The sequence below is a fragment of the Pavona decussata genome, unplaced genomic scaffold (assembly GCF_977016875.1).
Source record: "Pavona decussata unplaced genomic scaffold, jaPavDecu1.1 SCAFFOLD_135, whole genome shotgun sequence".
Lineage (NCBI taxonomy): Eukaryota > Metazoa > Cnidaria > Anthozoa > Scleractinia > Agariciidae > Pavona > Pavona decussata.
Genome location: NW_028145548.1, coordinates 560571 through 574308, shown reverse-complemented (window position 1 = coordinate 574308; position 13738 = coordinate 560571). Strand labels below are relative to the sequence as shown.

The 13738-nt window shown below is 39.0% G+C and overlaps 1 protein-coding gene across 1 annotated transcript; it reads left to right on the top strand.

The window, feature by feature from the left end:
- Nucleotides 1–7243: 7243 nt before the first annotated feature.
- On the top strand, nt 7244–10989 carry LOC146467505 (uncharacterized). Its single transcript, XM_085125833.1, has 3 exons — nt 7244–7387; nt 8104–8571; nt 9921–10989. The coding sequence occupies exons 1-3, from the start codon at nt 7291–7293 to the stop codon at nt 10175–10177; spliced, it is 822 nt and encodes a 273-aa protein (XP_084981959.1). The 5' UTR covers nt 7244–7290; the 3' UTR covers nt 10178–10989.
- Nucleotides 10990–13738: the final 2749 nt, after the last annotated feature.

The window sequence follows — 13738 nt, the reverse complement described above, 5'->3', positions numbered from 1 at the left end:
ACCTACGCCAGGAAATCTCATGAGCTCTCATCAGCTTTCATGTGCTCTCACACGAAGTGCTGAAGTTTGACCTCACTGAAGTCTCACTCTCCTGCCGGAATCGGCTGATCATATCAGAATTTAACCTTTTCAATCCTAACTTGTGTTCTCGGGTTTATTCCTGCCTTCGATCGTTTTCAATTCACACGAACTCCTGCATGGGACTGGAACCGAGTCGTTTGTCAGTGTAAAACATTTAATAACAATTATCAGTTTCACGCTTATATCATTGTTGCCCTATGCGCCACAATCATCTATGCTAATAACTAAACACTTGGCTTTTTTTACAAAACCGGAATTTCCCGATTTAAAAATGTCTCAACTCTGACCTACTCGAATGTCTATTGTTAACAAATTCCACAATTCTGGCACGGCAACTGAAAAAAGAAAAAACAAATTAGCCAAAAGTTGAATGTTGTTACCGACTGCAGTTGTGTCCCGAAGAAGAGCGAAATTTTTTACAGACCTGTAACAGGGAAACAGTTCTCTAAAAGTGATCAACGCTGAATGTTCTTAAAATATTTTCCGGTTGTACAGATGAGATAACCTTTCACCGCGGATTCAAAATGGTGGGAAGCTATATCCGCGAATTAAACACTGCAAGTGGGTTGTCTCGCTAACAAAGACTAACCTGATGCTTTGACAAATTCGTCAAACAGCCAAAAAAGCAATAAATGTAAATAACTAGTTAAAATCGCTTTATTGAAATTTTTGATTAATTATCAGAGGCTGTAATTTAACGACATTACGTAAGAGTATATACGAGTATAGGAGCTACGAACGCCAAGATTAGAAATTCCTTTCTTGGTTTTCAAAGAATGCTCATGATTATCCTGCTACATCATTTCTTCTTTCGAACACGTGTACTAAATCAAAGTTTACACTCCCACATAGAAACCCTACTCTCCAAACAGCACGTGTCCCTGCGGTTTTCTCACGAGCAGAACTTTCATAGACGTTGTTCCACTTCTCAATGACGTTAGTTCACGTTTTATATTTCATTCATAAGCTGTTGATGTTGTATTTAAACAAAGATTTTAATTATCAGTATTTGTTTTAAGTCTGGCAACGAGGGTTAATATTGACAAAGGATAAGACGCTATTATGCCAGCCTCCCACGCGTCTTATTCAGCCTTTTGACCGCTTAAATGTCCTTAATGTTTGGAGTTATTTCATTTGAAACTTTTGTTTCTATTTCTTCTCCGCCTACTACTTCTTTTCCTTCTTCGTCTTGTTCTTCTTCTATTCCACCTCATCGTTGAGTATTTTTAGTTTCTCCTGTATTCTGTCTAACTTTCAAACAGACAAAAGAGGCCATCTTATATATAGTGAAACGAAGGGACCAGATTTTTAATCTGTACCCCATGCTTAATTCAGTTCAAGAAAACACGCAAATTTTAGTTCATTAAAACTCATCTCAAGCGTGGGAAATTTTTGACACGATAATCGCCACAATTTTTATTTTAAGCAGCAAAATTTGTGTTTTCACGGCGGCCATGGCCTACAGAACAATAAAAAATATTTGCATTTTAAAAAAATTACCTTCCAAAGGAAAATTATTCTATTGTTCCTCTCCTCCAATATGGTTGCCACGAAAACACTCTATTGGAAACTTGATTTTAAAACTCTGGAAAACACAATGCAAGCACAATTTTGCGTGCACGTTATTCAGTCAGAAGTTGGTCACAAGACATCGAAGTTTTCTGTAGAGTTGACCTTGGATGGTTTCCACTAATTATTGATATTAATCAGAACATAGTTATCAATAATTGTGTGATATGCCTTCGTAGGAGTGACCGTTACACCAATACTTTAAATATCCATATAGACTTCTATTTTGAATGGTGCAAATGGTTTTTAGAAATTTTGTGGAGGTGCGGTAGTGTAGTGGTTAACGCGTGGGACTTTTAGATCGGGGGGTCGATAGTTCGCATCCTAGGAGACCCAGGGGCAGTTAGTCGGGTAGCAGGGATTTTCGTGGGCGAAAGTGTACTGTAAGAACGGAAGAGCCCCTGGGCAATTACTCTTACCGAACCAGTTCCAGAGCATAACTTCGCCCACGAGAATCTCCGCTACCCGACTAACTGCCCCTGGGTCTCCGAAGATGGGTAGTTCGCGGCTGAAACAAGAAATTCTTGAGTTCCTTCACATTGTTTCTCCATCCCCCAGGTGTATAAATTGGTACCGGCGACATACTGTTGGGGGTAACCCTGCGATATCTAGCATCCCATTCAGGGGGATAAAAATACTTCTAGTTCCTTTTAAAGCTCTGGCCGTGTGGGTCACTTATGCTCGTAATGTGGATTTCCTTTTACTTCAGTTTATCCGCATTTGCGCCCTGTCAGTTTACATGAGATGATAATAAAAATCGCCAGGTGTGCCCGGTGCAGCTATTGCGATTTTCGCCGATCGCCGCGATCGGCGTATAAAATCGCCGATATCTGGCATGTCAGATATCGGCGATTAAATTCGCCGGCATTCACCAAGTGTGCTCGTTCCCGCGATTTTCTACAGTCATTGCAGCGAATCGCCAGTAAATCCAACCCATCAGGTTGGGCGTTTTTATCACATGACTTTTCAAAACTGCTACATCGCCGCGACAGGCGAAAAAAATCGCCAAGTGTGTCCGCATCAATCGAAAATCGTATGCAATTTTCGCTGCTGATCAAATTCGTCGCGAACAGCGTTTAAAATCGCCAGGTGTGTCGCTCGCATTAGGCAATACAGTATATATCGTACTGGAAACATACTCTTGTAAAGTCCAAAACGTAATAGGTCGATTTTTTATATCACATTTCAGGGGGAATATACTCTCAGTACTATAGTTTAGTACTTGTATCTTAAAAGAAGAGAAATTGTCGGAATGAAGGGCATTCATAAACACTAGGCTTGCAAAACAAAAACCAATAATCGAATTCGACCAACCAAATTGAAGATGAACTCGTTTCCTTTACTAATGACAAAAGTGATTCAACTCTTAGGGGTGAGTTTTATAATGCAACACAGACCCATTAACCAAATATTAAAGAATTGTCAACCACAGAAATTACTTAAGAACCCATTAACTCCAGTAATTATCACATAAAATAAAATAAATTACGACTGATCAATTTTATTTCATAATGATTTGATTTGGTCGAAAAACCAATATCAGTCTTCAGTGACGTGATATAGGTTAATAATCAAGTTGTATGACTATTTATAATACTTTTTGTTGTTGCCGGACGAAAACATCAAATTTTGAAGATTTACTAATCCGAAAATATCAAACAGATAACTGATTAAGTTTACCTCTTTCAAAAACTCTATATTAATGTGAAATTTTCTCAGACTCATACAACGCTTTTTCTTGAAGCCGGGTTGAGACACCTTATGTAAAAATTCCCATTGACTCACTAATGATTCAGTTCCTAGATAATTACAGTTTTTGAACGACTTCAATAATTTCATTGTCTATGTGAAAATATGAGTCATTTCAGTTCGTCCTTCCTTGATTCTAACAAAGCAACGTATCAAAGCAATTGTGTGTAGTCGTATTGTAGATCTCAATTGATTTTATGATTAGAACATTAGCATATAAAATATATTTCTTCTATCCATTGGGAAATGGCGCTATATATTAATGCATTATTATTGCTAACTAGTTCTAAAATTAGTATTAGTATTTTTATTTAATTTCTGTGCCGTTAGCCGGAAGCCGACAAATGGGTCAGATAAGGCGAATTGTTTTTATTTTCGTTATCGTTTTTGTTGTTGTTGTTCTTGTTCTCCTTTATCTTCAATATTTTTTGAGAGTATTTCTTCCATATTCGGCACGTATGGCGTTGTTACATGAGGGACCGTTCATTTTTTATGAGCATGGGGGGGCTGGTGGGATTTGGTTAATTGCCACTACAAAACTGTATGACCCCCCCTTAGCATGCAATTTTTTTCAACATGGCCCCCCCCCCCCCCAAGCAGGACTATTTTTTTCTGATGACCCCCCCCCCCCTCCCGCCCAACCAGAAACAAATCATACTCCTAACTTTAGTAAAACGCTTATGTTAATGTACTGTTTATATCAAAGCTTAGGTAAAGATTTCTCTTGTTTAAAAAAAACGTTTTGTAGATAGCAACCCGTTTACGGCAACGGCAAACCCTAAATTTCCATTTAGATTCTTAGAGGAACTATAAAAATTAATCAAGCAAATGTTTAACGTGAAATTAGTCCCCTTCGAGTAGAAACAATTAATACACGTACAGATCTGACTAACAAAATACCGATCGAAGCATACCAATCAACGATTACAAGTCATATTAAACAGAAAAAAAACAGCGGACACACAGATATCAGGCGCGTAGTTAAGGGTTAGATAGGGGTGTTTGTTGAGTGCCGGAGGCGCTGTTACTGGAGGGGTCCGGGGGCATGCTCCCCCGGAAATTTTTGAAAATCTAGGTTCCCAGAAACCTCATTTCCTGCATTTTGAGACCCATTTTAGGCAAATCACAAATTTGTTTTACAGCAGCTTTTTAAGCTATATACATCATTTCTGCGGCATAATTGTCTCAACTTAAACAAGGAAGTTCAATGTACATTCCGCGCCCTGTCAAGTTCTGATAGCTATTCGATCTGCTGATAGTTATACACCAAGCTGGTAAACTGCATCATTCTCGGGTGTAGGCCTTGAAACAAATTGACTATCTCGTCAAGATTGACAGGCATATCATATTTGATATGCATTAGAACCAGGGCGGACATTCTACTCTCTCGCATGGTACACCTCATGTAGTTGTTCAACCTCCTCATTGTGCTTTTTCTTCCGCCATTATTGATCTTCAAAGGGGGTTCGTTCGAACCCCTTGAACCCCCCCCCCCCCCCCTCCTACTTTCCTGGATATTAAAGTACTGCTATTAAAAATGACAGTTACAAGCTTTTCTGAAGATGGCCTACGGCTCAGATTTACCGTCAACTGAAGTCACCAACAACAGTTCTATTATTAAAATCTAATCTGGATGTTCACACTAGGCATACTACTGAGTTTACTGATACTCCTGGGTTCAAATAATTTACTTATCAACAGTCTTTATAAAAGTGAGTACTATTAAACAGAACATTAAACAATCTATTGATATAGTTCTGAGTACAACCACTTAATAGAACACAATTCCCCACGGATGATTCAATAGTAAGACTGTTACGTTTTTATATTAATTTGAACTTGTACAAACATAGATGTCTACTTCAGTTTATATTCATTATTGCTTTTCCAACAGATATGCGTCATTTCCTCAGTTGTTGTTAATATGAAATGCAGATTTCGACCTCAGTATGTAAAACAAATTAAAAGTGGTTAGGAAAATCGTATTAATTAAATATAATTGAAATAATATTCAATTTCTTCATCTGTTTCTCTGTTGAGCCACTTTCAATTTCCTCTACTAGCCAATTATTGCTGGTGACCCCCCCCCCCCCCTCTTTCACCCAATTTTTTTTGGTAGCCCCCCCCCCCCCCTTTAGTGCCATTTTTTTTCTCGTGCCCCCCCCCCCCCCCCCCCCATGCTCATAAAAAATGAACGGTCCCTGAGTCGTTCCTCCGTTGGTTTCTCGAGGTTTTTTGAATCCCTTTTCGTCCGCAAACGTTGTTGTCGTTGTGTTTTTTTTTTCAGCAGAAAACGGAACAAAATAATGTATTAAGCTGTAAAGTTGGATCAAGGAAGCTATGATTCACAGAAATAACGTTGTTGAATTCAGCGGAATCCCTGACTGCTGAATAACTTCGACGGTGTCGGAGGAAAAGTGCAAACGATCAATATGCTGGCAAGAAAAAACATTGTGTCCTTGTCTTTCTTGTCTTTCTTCTACTCTCTCTCTCTTTTTTTTTTTTCTTTTTCTGGCTTTCTTTTCGCAACTGCTTAAGTTGCGTACAAACTGCGAGGATCTTTCTTTTATTTGATCTTTCATACACAGTTCAAAATATCTATCTTTCATATATTTAAATTCATTTAATCATCCTTCCCGGGTATGTTACGAACTCACAATATGACAAGCTCCCAGTTAGCTTGATAGCTCACTTGGCAGAGCACTGCTCCGGTATCGCAGAGGTCATAGGTTCGAATCCCGTTCAAGCCTGAATTTTTTTTTAGGCTTTCTTTTCGCAACTACTTAAGTTGCGTATTAACTGCGAGGATCTTTCTTCTATTTGTCTTTCTTCTCTGTTGCTTACTAATTTTCGCGCCGGTTTGCGCCTGACAATTCAAAGACTAACAGTGTAAAGTAATTGAAAGGCCGTGTTCTACCTACTTATCAAAAAACGAAACAAAATTAAAGTTTATTATTGCACTTTACAACAATGAAATTAACTGTTTCCATTGACTCTTGATCTAGGCTGAGCTGCGTTATAAGTTCGTATTTACTTTTCCATGGTTTGTTTTAAAGTACCAACTTTTTCTTTGAACTCTTTCCCACCAATTTGTCCAGCTGAATAAACAAATGAAACAAAGAATATTTAGCCAATGAATATGAATATATAAAACATATATTTGAACTGCGGTTGAAGATGTATTGTGAGTTACGAACTCACAATACGACCAGCTCCCAGTTGGCTTGATAGCTCCATTGATAGAGCACTGCATCGGCATCGCAGACTCGGGTTATGGGTTCGAATCCCGTTCAAGCCTGAATTTTTTTTTCAGGCCTTCTTTTCGAAACTGCTTAAGTTGCGTAAATAACTGCGAGGGTCTTTCGTGTACTTAATATTTAACGCCAACAAAATTCAAAGAGGAAGCGGTGTAGTAATATTAAAGATCTGCAACCGCATCAAATAGCTAAGAGAACTTACAAGTATAACTGAAGCTTCGATGACACCGACACATACCGTGTTTGTATGATTCGGTCTCCTTCAGGGTGTATTTGTGTTTCGCAGTTAGAGACAGTTGTCACTTTCGGGAAAAGTGACGTTTCTTTGTCCCAACAGAGCAATTAAAAAATAGTGTGCACGTTAATTGCTTTTCACCAATCGACGGAAAGTCGACTGAACTGTTGTTTGTTTTTGACCTTAATCTTCACTAATTAATTTTCAAGTAATAACGTTTCGTGTACGCGATTGGTCCGAAAAAAAACCTGAGTATCGTTGTCATATATATAGCAAACACTCGGCGAGAAGCGTTGTCAAGAGTCTATTACAAAGAGATAAAACGACGTCTTTTTTGGCCTCTTCTGAGCATCTTTACACTAGAAGGGACTCATATCTCTCTTTAACATCAGCTTTAACATGTACATGCCGCGTACGACGAGCATAAGCTTTTTGATGAGAATTGTACTGGTCACGCAGCATTCAATATTGTTGGGTTACATACGATCTATTCAGGGTAAGTTTAAACTAGTAGTATAGTTTCAGAGATCGTTCGGTTAAAATTACTTCAAGCAAACAGCAAATTCAAGTTTTGAAATTTTGCATTGAGCAACCAATTTAATAGGGCGATGGTTTTTTCTTTTTTTTTTAACAATTTCAAGCCTTTTTTTTACTTTTTAATTTTTCAACAAGATCTTAGTTTTAGAAACAACAACGTATAACTGCAGGAAAAAAAAGACCATTCATTGGGTAGACCTTTGTACTAGCGGCTTCTGAGTAAAGGCACCGTTGATGGTTGCGTTGCAGCTTCGGAGATCTCTACTTCAAACCGATCAGAGTCGTAAGGAAACATATGAACAATTAGGACAAAACACGGAAGATCCGACGTAGTTTAATGCATGTGACCTGATTTTTTGCCCTGCCTCTTACTGAGTCTGTCCTCTTGTTATTATTGTTGTTGTTGTTGTTGTTGTTGTTCTTCTTCTTCTTCTTCTTCTTCTTCTTCTTCTTCTTCTTCTTCTTCTTCTTCTTCTTCAGCTTCAGCTTCAGTTCTTACATGTCTCATTCTACCTTTTGCCTTCTAGGTGTCCTAAATGTTTGGTATTATTCTGTTAAAAACTTTTGTTTTCATTCTCCGTCTCCTCCTCCTCCTCTATTTCTCTATCATGATCGCCCTCGAGCTCTTCTTCTTCTTCTTTTTTATTGAGAGCTTGTTTGCATTCGCATTTTCAGCCACAACAACCAAAACTCTAACAGCCACCTTGACGTGTGACCAGACCATGACGGTTTACATCGACGGCAAGTATGCTGGAAATAACCGCGGCAAAATCAAACCCGTGCGTTTTACTCTTCATCCGGGAACTCGTGTCCTGGCTGTAAAATGTGTTAATGATGTCGGTGAGGCGGGCATTCTGGGAAGTCTTGACAATGCCCTAGTAACTGACTCCCGCTGGAAGTGCACTGGACGAACGGGAAGAAATCGCTTAAAGAGGCACTGGATGGGGGTCTTGTATGATGACAGTCACTGGCCACAGGCCGTGGAGTACTTTCCAAACCGAGGTTGGACTGTCTGGGGTAGCATAGGCGAGATCAGTGAAGAAGCTTCATGGATATGGACTGCTGACAAGGGAAAGCACGAAGAAACTTACTGCAGGCGCAGAGTGTCGGACGTGTCAGTCAAACGCGAGCATGCGCACAAAGGTTGGTAGGAAAGCCGGAGTTCATCGATGAGTTACTTCGTAAGCCTGCCACATACTTGAGGAAAGAGCTGAGCAAACTGCCTCGCGAGGTGAACGGCTCAGCTGTTTCATCACGTGCATGTGCGGTTGCGTTTTCATGAGTTTTTCGCCTCGCGAGGCCGTGACGAAAATATCTATCATGTTTGATATTTGAAATTTCGCCTCGTGAGGCGAAATTCTCACGAAAACTCAACCGCACACTTGAGGAAACAGCTGAGCTGATTGCCGTGCTTGGCCTCGCGAGGCAATTTGCTCAGCTCTTTCCTCAAGTGTGCGGCAGGCTAAAGGATTTTCAAAAAACTCCAACAGGGGGATGAACGAACTTGCAAAGAGTGCTCGCATTTTTTTAACTTACCTTTCAACTGATTTTTATTTGGCTTATTCTGACTCAAATATGATCAGTGATAAAAATAGGTTAAAAAAACTAGTGAACACAAGTTTGATCTACAAAGAAGCTGGGTAGCTTATGCTTTTAAATGACCCTTCATAAAAATGTATTAAAATTAAACCACGACCGAATATAGCATTAATTCAATTCAGGTAAACAAGATGAGATTGCTAATTATATTAGAATATTATCTTTACAAATAACTATAAGTAACAAAGTAGGATCTTAGTTTGGTCAGGTTCAACAAAGAACGAGAACCAGAGAAACATTTCATACTTGGCAACACCCACTCTTGCAGTATTTGGTTTACTTACTACAAACACAAATGTTTCTGAATCCCTTTATCGCATCGGTGGAGGAAGGAAAATCTGGGTCGCATTTAGCTTTAGAATAAGCTTAGAAATGCCTAGCCCAGAAATATGAATGTAAATTGAGGCTAAGAAAATGCCATCATTCAAGTCAAGTCAACTTTACTTACCCACAAATAATCCTTCAAAATACAAAAAATAAAACAAATTTACCCATACTAATCTATGCAACCAACAGAAGCTACTTATTGTGATGACATTTAACAACTAGTTGTTCCACTATTCCACACACGCGTGTTGGATATGAGAGGTAGCGCTGGGTATGGCGCTGCACGCTTCGCCGACGAAGCGTACAGCGCTAAGTTGACTATGTTGTTCACATATTCAACGCGCAGCAGTGGAGTAACCGTTTTATTAAAAACAACGAAGAAATATTGCTGGGTTTTGCTTATTTCATTTGGCGGGAACGACCAGGAAACCATTAATGGTCGATATTTCCGATCAAAACTCTGGAATTATATTACCCAATGATCAATTTTTTTTACATCAAACAATATAATAAAATAAATTTTAAAATCGGCGCAACTCGAACGCACTTTCTTTCCAACTCCACAGGAATATTCCACGCGACACTCCGAGAAGTCGGTCATGCACTTCTCCTACACTCGCGCGCTCAACACGAGGTTCAAAGCATCGATCAGTGCGCACAGAGATGTCGAGAGGACAGCAGGTGCCTCTCGTTCAACTTCCAGCATGATTCTTCCTCTCTCGTCAAACAGTGTGAGCTGAAAGATGCTACAAGAAACCAGGATCCTAAAAACTACATCAAAAGGAATGGCTACACTTATTATGAAAGTATTGGAGATGGCTAAAAAATATCTTACGGCTTGGGTGCTGAACTACATGTTTGCCTTGCGTTTAACATAACGAATTAACCAGTTTCAATCCAACAAAGAAGGGGTATCATCACGGGAATCTTGCTGTACTTTGGTCAAAGATACACAAAATATTTGACAAACTATATTTGGTCAAACATAACAATGCTCAGTCTCAGTGATTTGCCCAAGAAAGGACAAACCATTATCGGTTGTAGCATTGTTTCACCAAAAATACCGGGAAAAATTGGCCATTCTAAATTCGCTTTCATTCTAGCCATCCGCAGGCACAGATAATGTATTTATAACAATTTCTCTGCAGTAGTAGGGTAATTGTTAACAAGACTGGCTGATTATTTAACAGTTGATACAAAAATGGTTTTTGGCTACTTTTCTTTTATTTATGACGTGACAATGCCCCTGTCAAAATACAGTTGCATACCTGGTTACATTTTATGATTTCATCAACGGACTCAAAAGTGACACCACCTTGTTCACTGATGATGGTTTATTAAATGGTCGTACTTTCAGGATTTAATCATCGGCATTAACAGCGCCATATAAAGAAAGGGAATGGTTAACATTTAGGATTTCACTGAGTCACGGGCTCCCTACAGTTGTATAGCATCCGAGTCGTAAACAGTACAACAGAGCATCTTTTAAATAGCCGAAAGTTAGAATCACCCTCACTGCCATACGCCATAACACGATACATGTATCATTGCTACTTCGACAGGAAATTACCACTCAGTAGCTTTCATTTATATAGAATTTCTTCCACTGGCAAATTCAAAAGGTCGATCAGTAGAACTCACTCCTTGTATCTGGAGCATAATAAATATCACCAAAGGAATGTGTTGTAATACTTAAGCTACCTACACAGGCATATTATTTCACTGTTGGTAGAGGTTAACATTCGTACATGTGTACTTGCATGCTCTTAGTTTCCTGTGGGAAATTAAAAAACAACGAGTTTTCTGGAGAGATTCAAAATTCTTAATCTCCTAAATAACAGCAAAACGTGACCTTGCAAGCCAGGCCATGTTTGTTGTTATAACAGATTAAGGAATAAAGCGCATTTCACGTGCGCTAAACAAAACATAATTTTACAATAGCACCACTGCCTCTTCTTCTGGTTTGAAAATTTCCGTTTCATCTCCAATGGAACGTTTATCTACCATCTTAACAGCTCAAGGAAATAGTTCGAGAAATAAAGTCCTTCATAACTGATTACCTTCATATATAGATCGGGTTAACTTCAAACGTTTATAGTACCATTTTGTGGTGTACAATTTTGTTTACCTAGAGGCTTAATGGTAATCTGCAAAGTTCTGGAATAGCTACGTGTATATAAAGCAAAACGTGTCTAAAATTGGGTTTAAGACGTTTAGGTTGTTTACTTTTCAATTCGATAGTTATTCTGAGATCTTTCATAAGCCGCAAAGAACCTTCAAAAGTTTGAGAACAGATACCCTGTCTAGGTAGAGTGGTTTAAGACGTCTCACTATGTCAAAGTTCGAGTATTGGACATGTTAGCAAATATATCTAGGAATTTCTTTCGGGTTCCAGAATAGCTTAGTGCGATAGCTACAGTATCAAGCAGTGATGATATCTTGATACATACGTCCAAGGATCATTGCCGAGGGAAGACTGAGTTCCGCCACAAAAGATCATTGGAAACAATCCGACGAACTTCACCCCCTCCCACCCCCCCCCCCCCACTCCAAAAAAAAAACCTTTTTAATATCAGCCAACAGTCAGTATGATGATTATATATCGCGTCTTTCTACGTAACTTCTAGACTTACAGACGTCAGTCGAAATCAGACAGGTAGAAGGTCGAAAAGTGGGTTTGAGGCGATACTGAATACATTAATAGTAGCAGTGGTAAAGTTTTATTGGCGGTATTACTTCATTCAGTGAGCCGTTTACATAACAAATTACAAAACTATCATTGTGATGCTAAAAAGACACTCGAGCTATAACAACAATAGCTACAACAACATAGTTGGGGAAATCTTTGAACAAAGGGTGGGCTTCGCTAAACGCAAGGTACTATTATTTTGTTGTTATACTTCGTATCTGGGTTGCGACAGGGCATTGAAGACTGTCAGGGAGTAAATGAACCTTAAGTGAGACAGTCAAAATTCAATCGGCCGGGTAAAGACTGGGCCGGGTGAGGATTTTGACTGGCATGTGAGGAGAAGGGCGGAGTTGCACAAGAATTAACGCGGGAAACCACAGAGCGGCCTGAATAAAGTGATTTTTTGTTGTTGTTGTTGTTGTTTGTTTGTTTGTTTTTTTTTTTCATGATTTTGCAAACATCAGTGGATACAAATTCACCATTTATGGGGGAGATTTTCACCTATTCTTAGCGTCACTTTAAAAACTCAAAATATCTAACGGCCTTGTATCAATGGCGACGTTTAAATAACTTGGTCCAGTTTTCTTTAAACGGTCACTGAGCTCGAGTAGTGTACAAAAACTAGCATTGATCATCTTCGGCTGAAGAAGACCAGGATGGAAATGGATTACGAATGGAAAAAAAAATTTGGCCTACCTCAAGTTTTCAAGTTTTTCCCAAATGTATCAGAAAATTCGCTGTATGAAATAACAAATATATTAAAGGTGGTATAATGAGTATGAATACATCACGTGTACAAGATGATAGATTTAACAAATAGATTCCATTTTGCCGTGCGTCTGTACTCTGATAACGCACAGACGACGTCAAAACGTGGTGAGAACAAAGAAGTACGCTACGAGCCGCAGGCGAGTAGCGTGACTGATGTTCTCACCACGTTTTGACGTCCTCTGTGCGTTATCAGAGTACAGACCCACGGCAAAATGGAATCTATTTGTTTTATACAATAACCAAGACATTTCAACACATTTCGTAAGCGAGCATCGTGTTGCCTGAGCTGAATCAAAAACTTTCCAGCAAACTCAGTTTTAGACTACTACACACATGCAATTGTGATCTTCTAAATTAGCGTATAATCCGAAAGAATTTTACTAACAATATTTTCAAAACTATTCCAGTAGGAAATCCTGACCCCAAAATATTACAGCATGCAAGTCGCTTCCCTGCGATTCGTAATCGATTACTCGTCATTACCGGATTTCTATCTGCGACATATTTCGACAAATATTTGCTTCCTTTTCACGTCACAACAAAGTTCCAGCTTTCCTATCCTGGTTGAGGTCACTCTCAGAACGCCCTTTGTCCAATTTTTTTTGTCCTTGGCTTTCGATTCCTGCAAAAATTTGCCTGTGTTTGTCCGCTACTCGCAAAAACAGTTTGCAAAACTTTGTTGACCATTCACTCTGGCTGGACTCTAGACTCTGATCACGTGCACCGGTCACACCCCTCGATGACGTCAATCGTGCGTCTATACTCTAATCACACACTCCTCTAGACCAATCAAAACGCGAGTTTTACACAGTTCATTGTATAATGCTAAATCTTGCTGATTTAGTGATATTTTTTTTTTCGAGTTTGCCTGTCATTACTGAATAATACATCATTGTCAACAAAACAATACTCTTAAACATAAAA

Bases quoted from the DNA above. Each gene is read 5' to 3' on its own strand.
- LOC146467505 (XM_085125833.1), top strand. From the start codon at position 7,291: ATGTACATGCCGCGTACGACGAGCATAAGCTTTTTGATGAGAATTGTA. The intron at 7,388-8,103 runs GTAAGTTTAAAC...TCGCATTTTCAG, and splicing joins TTACATACGATCTATTCAGG to CCACAACAACCAAAACTCTA. The intron at 8,572-9,920 runs GTTGGTAGGAAA...CCAACTCCACAG, and splicing joins ACGCGAGCATGCGCACAAAG to GAATATTCCACGCGACACTC.